This window comes from Leopardus geoffroyi, chromosome B4 (assembly GCF_018350155.1).
Source record: "Leopardus geoffroyi isolate Oge1 chromosome B4, O.geoffroyi_Oge1_pat1.0, whole genome shotgun sequence".
NCBI classification, from domain to species: Eukaryota; Metazoa; Chordata; class Mammalia; order Carnivora; family Felidae; genus Leopardus; species Leopardus geoffroyi.
The window spans coordinates 15,865,176-15,881,055 of NC_059341.1; the positions used below are offsets into that span (position 1 = coordinate 15,865,176).

At 36.3% G+C, this 15,880-nt stretch overlaps 1 protein-coding gene across 13 annotated transcripts in view; it reads right to left on the reverse strand.

Annotated features, from left to right (window-relative positions):
• The window catches only part of TRDMT1 (tRNA aspartic acid methyltransferase 1), an 83,424-nt gene that overhangs the window by 26,023 nt on the left and 41,521 nt on the right, over positions 1-15,880 (reverse strand). For 7 of the 13 annotated variants that reach the window (XR_006708723.1, XM_045463396.1, XM_045463390.1 and 4 more), the window contains exons 3-5: positions 3,972-4,048; positions 1,337-1,408; positions 614-679 (exon numbers count right to left, since the gene is read on the reverse strand). Coding sequence is in view for 12 of the 13 variants with exons in the window: in XM_045463396.1 (XP_045319352.1) it covers positions 614-679; positions 1,337-1,408; positions 3,972-4,048 (215 nt within the window). In the remaining variant the exon portion in view is untranslated. The remainder of the gene's footprint in view (positions 1-613; positions 680-1,336; positions 1,409-3,971; positions 4,049-15,880) is intronic. The other 6 variants (XM_045463400.1, XM_045463404.1, XM_045463402.1 and 3 more) reach the window with 2 other exon arrangements.

Sequence of the window (15,880 nt, forward strand, 5' to 3'; positions counted from 1 at the left end):
AGTGCAGTACTTGAAAAATTACGTTTCTCAAAACAAGATACAGATAATTTCTATTATAAATAAATAAAGCTGCCAGATAATTTATCCCAACTGGTGAGAGCTAGAATCACTAGTCTACTGATGATATATTTGCTATGGGGATAGAGCTCTGTCTGTAGCAAATCAGATGCGGGAGCTGTTACATACAGACAGTGGCTGATTCAAGGACGCAGATACTTTCCCGCTGGGCTACCATCTGAAAGGGCTCTGACACAGGGCTTGCTTCTCCTAACTGGAGGACACAAAATGCCTGTCAACAGGGACATGTCTCACTGAAAACATTCCTACTTCTAAAGAAACAGGCAACAATATAAGCAGCTGAAATTGAGAAATACCATTCTCATTTAAATGCGTGATCTTTCTGCAAAAATTCAAACATATCAAAATGGGAATCAGGTGAACTTAACTTTGTGAAACTTTACATTATTAATTAGTCAAAATCTGTATTACTGAACAAAATATATAACATATATAAAATGTCAGAATGTATGTGTTTGTTTTTAAGATCTTTATTTCACAATGGCTCCCACAATATACCAAGTTTAAGATGAACACAAAGCAAACACATTTTTACCTTGTAGAAGATACTTCAAAACCTTTAACATTTTCTAAAAGAATGTATTTCGGTAATTTTTGTAATCTAAAAACAAAAACAAAAACAAGTGGAATTCTGCACATGTCATTAGTAAGAAGTAACAAGTAAAGAAAATCCTTACTTGGAGATATGAGGTAAGTAATTTTTCTGAATTCTTTGTTTTCATAAAAGAATTTTAGAGGGGATAGAGGCAACTCATATTTTATTCATTTTCCCCATAAAAATGGCATACCTAATGAAGCTCGCATTTGAAATGTTAATTTCCAGTGAAGTTTATCAGAAAACATTGGTTCACACAGAGGCTCTGGATTGCACAACTTGCAAAGGGCTATCATTTGCATAGCATGGCAGTTTCTAGGGTTGGCCCCACGTTCCAGACCATGGGCAACAGGACTCACCAATACTAGCCTTGTTTGCATTGGTACTGTAAGGAGAGGCGATAGAATTTAACTCTTAGACTCTCATTCCCTGTCACTCACTGTAGTGGCAGCCGTGGAAATGGTAAACATTTGTGTGATTCTGTCAGTCATGGCAGAAGAAATAAATGACATGCAGAGCCTCTGAAAGCTGCATGGATAAGCTGCTAATCTCTACAGAATGACAAATGCCACATTCTTCCAGATCCAAAATTTTAAAGTTAGGGTAAGCTGGTAAAAAAAAAAAAAAAAAAAAAAAAAAAAAAAAAAAAAATTAAATTTTTACCTTGGGAGAATATCTAGAATATGTAAGAGGCTATTTGTCCTTGGATCAGTCACATCACCTTGCAGGCCAATTCTAAAGGATAAAGAACGTTCAGATAAAATTCACCATGAATCTTACTTACAGAAAGATACCAAGTCACTTTTAAAACATAAAGACTGAAAAAACTAAAATTAGGTGGTCTTCACAAAAAATACGATCATGTTTGTTACTACAGGGAACAAAATGCATTTATTCACTTAATTAAAAAAAAAAAAGCCTTACCAATCTAATAAATACACTTCTTATAAAACAGTATTCCAAATGACTTACATGAAACAAAGAACAAATAACCAAAAAAGACTAAAATCAATTAACCAGTTAAAATCACTGTTTAGGAAACACACACACACACACACACACACACACACACACACACACACACACACGCTGGCTGATGACACCTTTTGCTCTGTCCCAGATGAGACAACAATAGTTCAGATGAATGAGCTGGTTGGGTAGGGCGGCAACCATAGAGGAATGGCATTGATAACTAATCATCCAAGCAGACTATAGTAGGAAAGACTAAGACAATCTTGTCCAATGTACATTGGAGAGACCTGAATGCTTGATTCTACAAGCAGGAGTTGCAACTTGGTTAGACTAACTAGGTCAGAACAGTTCATGGAAACAGGCAGTATTTGGACTAGCAATTAGATATTACAAGCAAGGTTCAATACGACCAAGAATCACACAGAAATGAAGACTTGGATTGGGCTTAGGTGGTAGAAACAGAAACAGGTTTAAGACTTTGGTACTTATTAGCTCCATTGCCTTAGATGAGTTGCTCGATGTCACTTGTCAGTTTCCTCCTGCCTTCCAGCAAGGCCAGAACCATCCATGGATGTGAGGCTCAGAGGGACACTTACAGTGGACTTGAATACAGGCCTCAGAAATCTTGGGTTCTTCTCACTGTGGCCCTTTCCTCTCAGCGCTCCAACGATGGCAGTGTTACCGAATCGGTTACTGCTGCCATCGGCAGCTGGAGATGGGCTATTACAGTTGGGAGTGGTAGTACGGAAGACACAGGGGGCCCAGGGCAATAATGTAGGAGGCTGCACGGTGCTGGGGCTGCTTTCTGTTCTGTAGCTCTACTTACTGTAAGTTAAACAGGCCTTATGACTGCATATGCTTGGAGGCATTTTTACATGGATTGCCCTCCGCCTTCTCTGATAAATTCCCAAACTGCTTTCAGATACAGTTCAGATATTGCCTCTAAAAGAATTCCTGTCTCCTGACAAAAAAAAAAATTGTCAAAATCCTGTCTCCTGGTATGCAGCAAGCCATTTTCTCCTCTTTGCTCTCATGGCACTTCCAGCATTCACTTATTATATAGCTTATACCACCTCATAAGAGAATTCGTTGTCAGTCATCTCCCTTAGACTATAAGCTCCTTGAGGATGGGAACTATGGCATCAAAAGCAACGTCTGGCTTCCAGGCACACAATAAATCCTTGGAGAATTAATTCCCTAGAGAGTTGTTTATTAAAGCAAAACTTATGGGGTACCAGAGTGGCTCAGTCCATTAAACGTCCAACTCTTGATTTCGGCCCAGGTCACGAACTCATGGTTTGTGAGTTCGAGCCCCACATCGGGCTCCATGCAGATGGTGCAGAGCCTGCTTGGGATTCTCTCCCCACCGCCCTCTGCTCCTTCAGCACTCTCTCTCTCTCAAAATAAATAAATAAACTTTTAAAAAATAGATAATAAAATAAATAAAGCAAAACTTAGCTGGACATTAAGCCTGAAAATACTCATTTAAATTAGAATATTTATGATATGTGATATCCCACTTAAAATTATCTTACACATTTAAATAGAAATATATAAAAGAATTGATAAATCCTTGCTCTGACATTTTCCAATTGTACGGCCTTCAAAAAGTTACTTTTCTATGCCACAGTTTCTCACCAATAAAATGATGATAATAGTAATGCCTATCCCATAGGCATGTTAAATTAAATGGCAAACTCCATGTAAGACAGAGGATTATCCTTATTATTTAAAATAATTAAAAATATCTAAATGAAGATAGATTGCTCAAGATTTCATCTAAGATATAATTTCCTGAAACACACAGCCAATAAATACAATAAAAAAATGAATTTCAACATAGCTATAAAAAGTCACAATTAATTATTCAATGTATATATGAATTGAGAAATGTAAAATTTACTAATCCATTCTTGATTAGCTTTTAAATCTTATAGTTATTTAAGAACTGAATATTTATTATGAAAACTTACTTTATTAATCAGTTAAAAAGATACTCTTGAATGCTCATGAGTTTAATGTAAGGTACTTTGGGTCAGAAAAAATATCGTATCTTAGGTAAGTATAAAAGAGGTCCCATATAGTCTCTGCGTATCTTCTACTGACTGAATTACTTTGCTCATTTGGTAGTAACTGCTATTTCCTTTTGGATTAATGCTGAATTATAAATGAGTATATAAAAGGCACTATTTATGACAATTTTCAAAATTATGAAAATGCAGCTGACAGTCTTGAAAGTGTCCATGCTTGAAACTATGGTATAATTTGATTTAATGAATCCCTCAAAAGTACTCTTCTTCAACAGAGAAATATTTGTCATACATACCTGGTGAATGGCTGACAGGGAGGGCTCATTAAAATCATATTGAAAGACAATTTGTCAAACTCTTCTAGTGTAATGCCCTAAGGAATGAACATGTGGGGAAAATATATAAAAACATGCATAGAATGGGGAAGAAGGAAAAACGCTAACTAATTACAACTAAATATAACAGAAATTATAATGCTTAATAGTTTTATTTAAAACACTTAAAAGTTTATTTTATATATATATATGTGTGTGTGTGTGTATTATATATAAAACAAACTTATACACACGCACACATATATATATAAAACACTTACCACTTTTCAAATCAACTTCAGTTAAACTAACTGCCCAAAGCAATCTTATGAAGAAATTGGAGAAGTAACACAAAGCTAGGAAAAGCTTAGTGACTTCCCCTAAGTCTCAGGGCTGGCCAGAGCTGAGCTGGAATGCTCCCTGAATCCTAAGTGTTTCGCACCCCTGTCATACCTAAAGCCTAGCACTGCTATGTTTCTGGAGCCAAATAGGGAGAACTTCATTTTACAATTAATGAATCTTTAGCATAGTATCTAGGAAAATGTTCAACACCTCTGTATCAATAATATTTTTTATTTAGTAAATGTGACTGACCAGTCACCATCCCTTCCAAGCATGTCTCTGCTAAAATATCACCAGATGAAAAAACGTCCCATTTTCAGGTATTCACAATTATTATATTGTTTTACAGTTGTGTGTAGTAAAACAAAACTTTAAAATCTTACAGATAGGATTAATCAAAATAATCCCTATTGGGCTAAGTAGTTGAAAAATGTGTTATTTTGACTCTATTTCATATATCAGAAGATAAATAGGGTAGAGTAGTCCTCCCTTATTTCACTTTCACTGATTTCACTTTCCGGTTTCAGTCAACTCCAGTCAATCAGGTCCTCCTTCTGACATAGGGTCAGATCAGTAACAGCCTAACCCTGCAGCCACAACGCCTGCATCATTCACTCCCCTCATCTCATCATGTAGGCATTTTGTTATCTCACATCATCACAAGAAGGGTGAGAGACCACATTCACCTTTTATCACAGCATATTGCTATAACTGTTCTATCATTAGTTATTGTTGTAATCTCTTACTGTGCCTAATTTATAAATTACCTTTATCATAGGTATGTATGTATGTATGTATGAGAATAAACATGGTATATACAGTGGCTTTGGTACTATCTGAGGTTTCAGGCATCCACTGGGGTCCTGGAATGCATCCCCCATAGATAAGGGGGTCTGCTGTATAGAGAAACAAGTCATGGGCTTTCCAATCTTCATGAAGCTTGGCCAGAAACAAGCAACAAGCCTAGGACCACAACCTTCCTAAATATGACACATTGCTAAGAAGTTCAAGTACATGAAAAGGACAAGCTATATTCTAAGTTCTGTAAGGAGTGAATTAACCTGGGGAACCAATCAGTTGTCTCTACTGTATGAAAAGCATAAATATATGTGCCTGTCATTTTTAAATCACAGGCTTTTAAGTAGTTTAAGGTATATATGTAAAATGAAATCAAAATTAAATATTGAAAAGTTCCTAAAGCACCTCTGAAACTCTTGAGTTCTAGGGAAAGCAGTCTGTAAATCATACACTGACCAGTCTGTCAGAACACACGGGGCAATGCAGTACAATTAGCACATCATACTCAAGTTAAAGAGCCTGTGAGCACAAGACTATTGTGATAAGCAACTTACTAATTTCGTAACTGAAAGCAGATGGATTAAAGCTAAATTCCTAAAACTAAAGTAAAAAGAAAACAACTACCTTTTACATCAGGAGCATCCTATGTCTAAAATCTAAAGGAAGTAAACAGAGTTACTGCCTCCAATACAGCTTGGCATAAAAACTTACAATTTTAAAGGATTCTTCAAAATAGTGATTTTTAAAAATCAAATGATAGGGCAATATGCAAGAAATAATTACTCGATTTCAAGTGATTTTTTAAAAATTGTTTTAATGTTTATTTATTTTTGAGAGTGAGAGTGAGAGACAGAGCACAAGCTGGGGAGGGGCAGAGATTAAGGGAGACACAGAATCCAAAGCAGGCTCCAGGCTCTGAGCTGTTAGCACAGAGCCCGTTGCGGGGCTTGAACTCACAGGCCATGAGATCATGACCTGAGCCGAAGTTGGACGCTTAACTGACTGAGCCACCCAGGTGCGCCAAGTTACTGCCTCCAATACAGCTTGGCATAAAAAATTACGATTTTAAAGGATTCTTCAAAATAGTGATTTTTTTAAAAAATCAAATGATAGGGCAATATGCAAGAAATAATTACTCAATTAAGCCATTTGCAACTTTATTTAACCTGGCACTCTAGGTCATTAAATGTGTCAAAATTCAAGAAAGTAGTTATGGAGATACACAATTATCTTTAATAATCTTATGTTTGAAAGCTGATGGAAATCTATTCTTTTGCTATAACCGGGCCATAAAGTTATGAAAACACCTTTGCTTTCAGAGAACATTAAGTCAACTCAGTGCAGTAACACTGTTTATCACCCAATGATGAGCAGTTTAATAGTTCCCCTACTAACTTTATTACTTCTTTTTGTAGAAAATCTCCTCTCTATTCTTATACTTAACTTTCATTTAAACTTTAGGAATAACTTGGTAGGTTAGAAAACTTTTGACTATTTTTAGTAAATTTATAGTTAACCTAAAGAGAACTGAAATTTGTACACTATTCAGTCATACCTACATTTTTCAAATCTTTTATTCCCATGTGGGTCCTGCAGATTTCTTAAGTTTATTTCTCGGTGTTTATAAGTTTCTTGTTGCTACTATAAATAGGAACTTTCTTCTATTATATTTTCTCACAGGTCTTTGTATATATATATATAAGCTACTGGTTATCATATGTTTTGTAACCAGTCTCCTTATTAAATGTACTAATTGTTCCTCATAGTATTTTTAGCACAGTATGTTTTCTGTTTTCCAGGCCTATACAATTATTCTTTAGAATCCTCCTTGATAGTTATATGCTATTTCCCTTGTGTGAGTATATTACCTAACATCTACAACAATATTAAATAACAATGTCAATGGTGGACATCCTTGTTTATTCATCATTTTAGCGAGAATGCTTTTAAAGTTTTACCATGTTACTGGACTTGGAGATATATGTGTGTGTGTGTGTGTTTAAACAGAAATATACACGTGCACACACACACGTAAAGCCACTAAATAACATATGTGTCTGTAGTAGTACACATATGTCCTAATTTTATTAAGGGAGATTAAAAACCCAAATGCAGAAAACCCTGCATTTGGTCAACTATTTTCTAATACATAGTTTTGCTGTTTCCCATTATTAACATGTTGAATAGTATTAATAGAATTCCTAAGTACTAAACTATTATATTCCCCAAAACAAAATCCATTTTGGTTATGCTACATTATTCTTTTAATGTGCTTCTGTCATATTTTACTTAGAATTACTGTGTTTATATTCATAAGACAATGATTTTCCTGTATTGTGGCATATGGTAGGTATCCAATAAAAACTGAGTGGATATTTCCTACCATTTCCTGTTCTGTGAACTCTCATGTTATTTTGTGCATAAATATGACAATCCTTCTTGAGGACCGTCCTAATCATCATTATAAAGTAACTTTCTATGACTCTTAAATGCTCTGGCCTTGGAATCCATTCTAATACCAGTTCTGAAACTGTTAGCCTTTGTTTCCATTTGCCTGGTAGTTGTCCTTGTTTTTAACCCAATATGTTGCTCATTCAACAATGTTCAGAAAGTAATCCACCAATATTTCAGAGGATCTACCCTCTGCCAGGCACTGTGCTGAGTCTGCAACAAGGAACAAACCAGACAAGGTTTCTGCTCATGTCAAGTTTATACAGTACTGACTACTAATTCCTCATTTTCTACCTAGATACATTAGCCTGCAGTTTTATTACTAGCTGTCTATATAACCGAAGAGTCCTGCTCCTGGTTCTAAACCTCCCTGTGATTTTTTGGGCCTGACTGTGGGCAGTTACAAAGGCTGCCCTTCCCACTCCAGACTCCGAACACAGCCAGCACGTCGCAGGCTCTGCGAGCTGTCACAGTCGAGGATGCAGGCGCCCTGGCCAGCACGTTCTTCACAGATTTGCATGTCTAGGTCTCTTCAAGCAGCTCTGTCAAGGCCTCCTTCCCGGAGAAGGTGGTGAAAACCTTGAAGACGCTTCTCCCCATTCTGAATGGTACTCAGCACTTGGCATTCCTAGCCCTCCCCTCTTACAATTTCCCCAAGGCCGGGGCTCCCTGGACGGTGAGCTGACCCCCACATCTGTGCTGACAACCCCGGCTCTCCCTCCGTACGCTGTCGCATGGGGGAAATGCAGCAGGGGGCCCTGGCGGTTCCTCTTACTGCACAGAATTGCTTATACCACCGCAGTAAGTGAAAAAGGCTTCACTTTTTCATTTTCACCTTGCTGTTTGAATAAAAACTACTCTGACCCCTGAGAGCTCAGCTGTCTTTCCCAGCCCAACTAAGCTCCTAACACTAACATCAAATAATGTCCTAAAAATCCACACCTTCATTTATCTTTCAAATAGACATATTTTTTGAGTCTCACTGTCCTACTTCAATCACATTATTATCTCTACAGCGCAAAGATTCACACAGTTTTACACATCTGTTTTCTAACCCTAATGTCTTTCCTAACATGGTAGCTTTATTCCTGGGTTCTCTACTTGGATTCATCTCTTGGTTAGATTAAGTGAGTCATTTTCTCAATAAGGGCTCACAGGTACTATGGCTCATGAATTGCTGTAGGTTTTATTTGGCGAATTTCCCCCTCTGTTTCTGTTAATATTTTTTTCCCATTTGTCTTATTGTCTTCTCCAGAGGTTCTAATTACTTTTTTTTTTTTTTAACGTTTATTTATTTTTGAGACAGAGAGAGACAGAGCATGAACGGGGGAGGTTCAGAGAGAGGGAGACACAGAATCTGAAACAGGCCAGGCTCCAGGCTCTGAGCTGTCAGCACAGAGCCCGACGCGGGGCTCGAACTCACGGACCGCGAAATCATGACCTGAGCTGAAGTCGGCCGCTTAACCGACTGAGCCACCCAGGCGCCCCGGTTCTAATTACTTTTATCTTAGATCACTTTTGTCTTCAGCAGTTACCATTCCTTCTGCAAATTGTGATCTGTATTTCTTTTCCGTTTTAATTTGCTTTATTTTTCTCAAGCTCTCTCCTGCACAATTCTGGTTGCAGCCCTGTACACTTTATTTTTTGCTACTCTGACATGACTTTCATTTTTATAATGGTTTTATTTTTCTCCTCTTTTTCTCCCAGACTACTGGTAACTTTTCCAGCCCCAATTGTTGTCTTACTGCTTTTTGAACTGTTGTATACATCTGATTGAATTCTTGGGGTTTTTTTTTTTTCGAGTTTATTATTTATTTTGAGAGAAAGAGTGCACGTGTGAGCAGGGGAAGAGCAGAGAGGGAGAGAGAGAATCCCAAGCAGGCTCTGCACTGACAGTGTAAAGACTTGATCCCACCAGTGTGAGATCATGAGCTGAGCCAAAATCAAGACTCAGTTGCTTAAGTGACTGAGCCACCCAGGCGCCCCAAGTTCTTGTTTTGAAGATGTGTTACTTAATGCTTAAAGCTCATAGAGGCATGTATGTTTGAAATTTCCTTCTGCTTCTTAATATAATTTTCTGTTGTATATTCTGCTTTTTGTTTACATTTCTTACCTTATTTTAAAATTACTATATTAATATAGCCTCAAATAGGTTCCTGTCTAATTTTTTTTTTTTTTTTTTTTTTTTTGCAGAAGGGGGAGGGGCAGAGAGCCTTAAGAGAGAAACTTAAGCAGGCTCCACACTTGCACAGAGCCCTAGGCGGGGCTTGACTCAGGACTATGAGATCATGACCTGAGCCGAAAACAAGAGTTGGATGCTCAACTGACTGAGCCACACACGTGCCCCTATTATTCATTTTTTGACACAGGCCACGTGAATGGAGGAATCTGCTGGGAAATAAGGTGAAACAGATACATGGCTGCCACACCGCTCCCAGGAAGAACCTGCAGTGGCCTCTACTCTAAGGGCTTGCCTCTGTCCAGAGTCCACGATCTCGCATTCAGGGCCAACAGGAAGTCGGCCGCGGTTACCACGGCACTTTCCGCCAGTGATCTGGGTTTTTCAAATGTCTCCTCTCCTGACTGAGAACAAACAATTGCTGGTGCATTTGGTCCTCTTCCTTGCCATTCTTTCCGTCTTGATTCTGCACAAGACATGCAAAGGTTTGCCTGCAGCTGTGACATCTTCAGTCAGTTCCGTCTCATTTCCGTGACACTGGACACTATTCTTCATAGTTTTCTTTCTTGTTTTAGCTTATGTCTAATCCCTACATTCATTAATAATGGTTTTTCATTCCCTTTTCCCCCTTCTTTTCTTCTTTCTATCAGGAAAAGGAATAGAGTTATGTAATAGAAGTATCTTCTCAATGCCACATTTGATCAGAAATCCCAAAGAAAACCATTTACAAGTTCAAGTTCTGTACTGATCAATAAATTCTTGAAGGCAAAGACTATAGCTTCTTCAGATCTGTGCTCTCTCCAAGGGCTCAATACCCTGCATGTATTAAATGCTCAAATGATCAATATACGTTGTTTTATAAAACTGAAAATCCCTAGAGCCTCTCATCACTCCTAAGTTTTCCATTCAATTTCTACCCCCTTTTGAAACATGACTCTCAGCATAGCTCCTATATATTTGACCTAGACATGATAACACTCTCTCCACATCAGACCAGGGATATAAGGAATACCAAAGAAGAAACTGAAAGCCATAGGAAGGCAAGCTTTTTTCTTACAGACAGACTTACTTACAGACCTTACAGACAGTGAGCTGGAGGTACCTACCTCCATTCTTCCCTTTTCCTAGCCTTCTTAGATCATAAGCAAATAATATGACTTATTATCATCTATTAAAAGTGGCAGTGAAGTATAATTAGCACCAAAACAGGGCAGAGTGCTAGAAAGCAGGAAGCTACACAGGGAAAGAGAGGCAGAAATCTGCATGGCATTCACTTTGAGTGTCTGGTTGGATATCAATCTATGAGTGCATCAGGGGACATGCCATGAAGGAGGGCAAAGAACTACTGCTGGGAAAAGCACAATTACTGGGGAGCTGTAAGCCAAAAAACTAGGACACCCAGAGTAGGAAGACCTAGTTGAGTACGTGGGCTATTTTATTATTATTATTATTATCGGAGTGTAGTTGGCATATGATGTTATATTAGTTTCAGACATACAACACGGTGATTCAATGAGGGTTCATTTTTCTCCACATCCTTGCCAATGCTTATTACTATTTCTTGTCTTCTTGATACTAACCATTCTAACAGCTGTGAGGTGATAACTCATTGTGGTTTTGATTTGCATTTCCCTGAGGATTAGCGATGTTGAGCATCTTTTTCTGTATCCATGAGGTATTTAATAGAGATCTAAGAAAGGTCATATCTTAGTAGTGGGATGAGACTAGCCTCACAGTAAAAGCTATTCAAGACCCACTTTTAAAAAATGCTTAAAAACATACCCTGAGAGAATTAAGCTGATCTGCAATTAACTGCCTGTGAGAACAAAATCCAATATTCCTTAAAGGGTTACAACAAACTGGCTACAATGCCAGGCTCCTAATAAAAAATTACGAGAATGCTAAGAAACAAGATAATGTGACCCATAAGCGGGAAGGGGGTGAGGGGCAAGAGGTGGGGGTGGGGAAGTTCATCAATAGAAAGAAACCCAGCAATGAGAGAGATGATGGAATTAGCAAAGGTTTTAACAGTCAAAAATATCATCAATTTTTTCAAAGGCCTAAAGAAAACAAAAACATGGAGACAAATTGAATACATGAAAAAAGTTAACTGAAACTTCTAAAAATGAAAAAAAATTGAAACAAAAAGTTACGCACTGAAAAAAAATAATAACTTGAAGATATAACAATATGGCATGTTCCCAAATGAAGCATATAGAGAAAAGGAGAGTAAAAATGAACACCTTCAGTGACCAGCAGGACAATATGAAGGGATCTAATATATGCATAATTTGAGGTAAAGTGAAAATAGGGAACAGAGAAAATATTTGAATAATGGCTAAAACCTTCCCAAATTTGTTGAAAACTATAAACAAGAAAAGCACAAGGCCCAAGCAGAATGAATAAAGAAAAACATACAAAAACATATCAAATAACATTTCTGAAAACAAGTGATAGGGACAAAATGTTCATTGTAGCCAGAGAAACATATAATATATTAAGAGAAATGAAAATAAGAATTATTAGACTTCTAATCAGAAATTAAGCAAACCAGGTAAAGATGGAAAGTGCTGGAAAACTGTTTTAATTCATAGAAAATATGAACTTATGAAAACATCTTTCAAAAATGAATGCAACCAAGGATTCAGTGAAAATTCTATTTTACAATAAAGACAAAATAAAATACTTCTGCACTCACAAAAAACTGAGAAATTTGTCACCTGCCAAATGTTCATGACAGGAAATGCTAAAGGTTTTTCAGGAAGAAGGAAATTATACCACATGCAAACATTGATTTCAAAAAAAAAATGAAGAGTGTTAAAAATAGCAGATGATATGTAAATAAATATGAAACATTTCAGGTCTTTTTAAAAATTTTAATAAATATTTGACTACTTAATCCAAAAACACTAACAATATATTTGAGGTTTTAATAAACATAGGAGTAAAATGTATGACAATAATAGCAAAATATTCTGGAGAGTAAAATGGATGTATATACTGTTGAATTAATTTATGAAGTGCTATATGTTATTTGAAGGTGGGCTTCCATAAGTTAAAGATGCATACTGTAAACCCTAGAGTAGCCACTAAGAAAATAAGACAGATACAAATAGTAAGATATACCTAATAGCCATTAGTGGAGAAACAGACGGAAAAATAGAAAACAAATAACAAGGTAGTAGAATTAAAATAATATTAATAACAAAATTAAATGTAAATGTACTCCAATTAAAAGGTAGAGGTTGCCAGACTGAATAAAAAAGCAAGACCCAGCTATACACTGTCTACAGCAAATCTAATTTAAATACAAAGATATAAGTAGGATAAAATTTAAAGGATGGAAAAAGATAAACATGCAAAAATTAATCATAAGAAAGCAGAAGTGGCTGTATTAATATCAGGAAAAGTAGACTTCAGAACAAGAAATACTTCCTAGGGTTAAAAAGGAACATTTCATGATGATAAAGGGGTCAATCACAAAAAAAAATTATAAAGTATGTACACTTAATAACAGAGCTTCAAGATAAAATGAAGCAAAAACCAACAACACTGAAAAAAGAGACACATTTATGACTGTAACTGGAGATTACAACACCCCTTTCTCAGCACCTGATAGAAAAAATCAGTAATAATATAGAAAAATTGAACACTAACAACCAACTTGACCTAACTGACATTTACCAAGTATTCCACCCAACAAGAAAAGAATACATTCTTGGGGCACCTGGGTGGCTCAGTCAGTTAAGTGCCTGACTCTTGATCTCGGCTCGGGTCATGATCTCAAGGTTTGTGAGTTCAAGCCCCACATGAGGCTCTGTGTTTACATCGCAGAGCTTGCTTGGGATTCTGTCTCTAGTTCTCTCTGCCCCTCCCCTGCTGTGCTCTCTGTCTCTCTCAAAATAAATAAACTAGGGGCGCCTGGGTGGCCCAGTCGGTTAAGCGTCCGACTTCAGCCAGGTCACGATCTCGCGGTCCATGAGTTCGAGCCCCGCGTCGGGCTCTGGGCTGATGGCTCAGAGCCTGGAGCCTGTTTCCGATTCTGTGTCTCCCTCTCTCTCTGCCCCTCCCCCGTTCATGCTCTGTCTCTCTCTGTCCCAAAAATAAATAAAAACGTGGAAAAAAAAAATTTTAAATAAAAAATAAATAAATAAATAAATAAACTAAAAAAAAAAGTTAAAGAAAAACAAAAGAAAAGAAAATAATACATTCTTTTTTTTTTTTTTTTCAACGTTTATTTATTTTTGGGACAGAGAGAGACAGAGCATGAACGGGGGAGGGGCAGAGAGAGAGGGAGACACAGAATCGGAAACAGGCTCCAGGCTCTGAGCCATCAGCCCAGAGCCTGACGCGGGGCTCGAACTCCCGGACCGCGAGATCGTGACCTGGCTGAAGTCGGACGCTTAACCGACTGCGCCACCCAGGCGCCCCTAATACATTCTTTTCAATAGCATATAGATAAAGCATTCACTAGACAAAATGAATTCTGGCCTATAACAAAGTCACAACAAATTTAAAATAACTGAAATCATACACAGTATGACCAAAATAAAACAGAAATGAGAAATCAGTAACAGAAAGCTATCTGGAAATATCATGAATATTTGGAAAGTTAAACCCATACTTATACATAATGCAGGGGCCAAAGAAGAAATCAGAAGGCAAATTGGAAAATATTTTGAACTGTATGAAAATGAACACACAACATATGACAATTTGTGAAATGTAGTCAAAACTTAGGAAAATTTACACTAAATGTTTATACAAAAAAAGGAAAACAATCTCAAGTCAATCATCTAAGTCCCACTGTAAGAAGTATTAAAAATTTCAATGCAAAGTAAGTAGAAAGAAATAATAAAGATAAACAGAAATTAGTGAAATAGTAAACAAATGAATAATAGATAAAATCAATTACATCCACAGTTGGTTACTTAAAAAGACCAATAAAATTGGCAAACCTCCAGCTTCATTAGCAGAGGAAAAAAAAAAAGAAAAGATACAAATAACTAACATTAGGAATGACATAGAGTTCACATGTAGAAAAAGGATATAAGGAAATATGAAAAATGTCAAGCCAATACATTTGACAAATTAGGTAAAATGGATAATTTCTTCAAAGATCACAAATTTCTAAAACTAAACAAAAAAATAAATAGAAAGCTTTACCAGTATTGTAACAATTAAAGAAATTAAATTCATAGTTTAAAATCTTCCCACAAAGAAAACTCTAGGCCCACATAGCTCCATTAACTAAACTCTATCAAACATTTATACAGGAACTAATACTTGTTTTTCAAACTCTTCCAAAAAGTATAAGGCTAATATGACCCTAATACCAAAACCATACTAAAAAGCTGAGGAGAATGTAAAAATAACTAACAAAATATTAACAAATTGAAAACAAACAAATTTTTATTACATAAAAAAGATAGTAGATCATAACCAGGTAGGATTTATCCCAGGAATGCAATACTGAGTTAATATTCAAAAAAAGTTATTGATATAATCACTGTATTACCAGAATAAAAGGGGAGAATGCTATAATCATGCCAAAAGATGCAAGAAAGATAGCATTTGAAAAACTAAAAATCCATTCCTCATAAAAATTCTCAGAAAATGTAATAAAAAGAAACTTAATAAAATGCATCTATAAAAAATCTACAACTAACATCATACTAAATGGTGAATGACTGAAGGTTCTGCCCCTAGAATCTAGAAGAAGGCAAGGATACCCAAGGCAATCCTATTTAATCAATACTGTACAGAAGATCCTATACAACGCAATAAGAAAAAAGTAACACTGATTGGAGGGGAAAGCAAAACTCTTTATTCTCAGATAGTATTTGTGTGTATGTGGAAAAATCCTAAAAAATCAAAGCTATCAGAATGAATTAATATAACAAAGTCACAAGATACAAGGTGAAGGTCAAGAAACACAATTATGTATATTCTTATATGCTAGCAATAAACAATTCAAAATATATTTTTTAACAAACACCACTTACAATAGCATCAAAACCCACAGGTATTTAGGGATTAATTAACTAAAATGTGTGTAAGACTTGTACACTAAATAGTATAAAATATTGCTGATATAAATTAAAGAACATCTAAATAAATG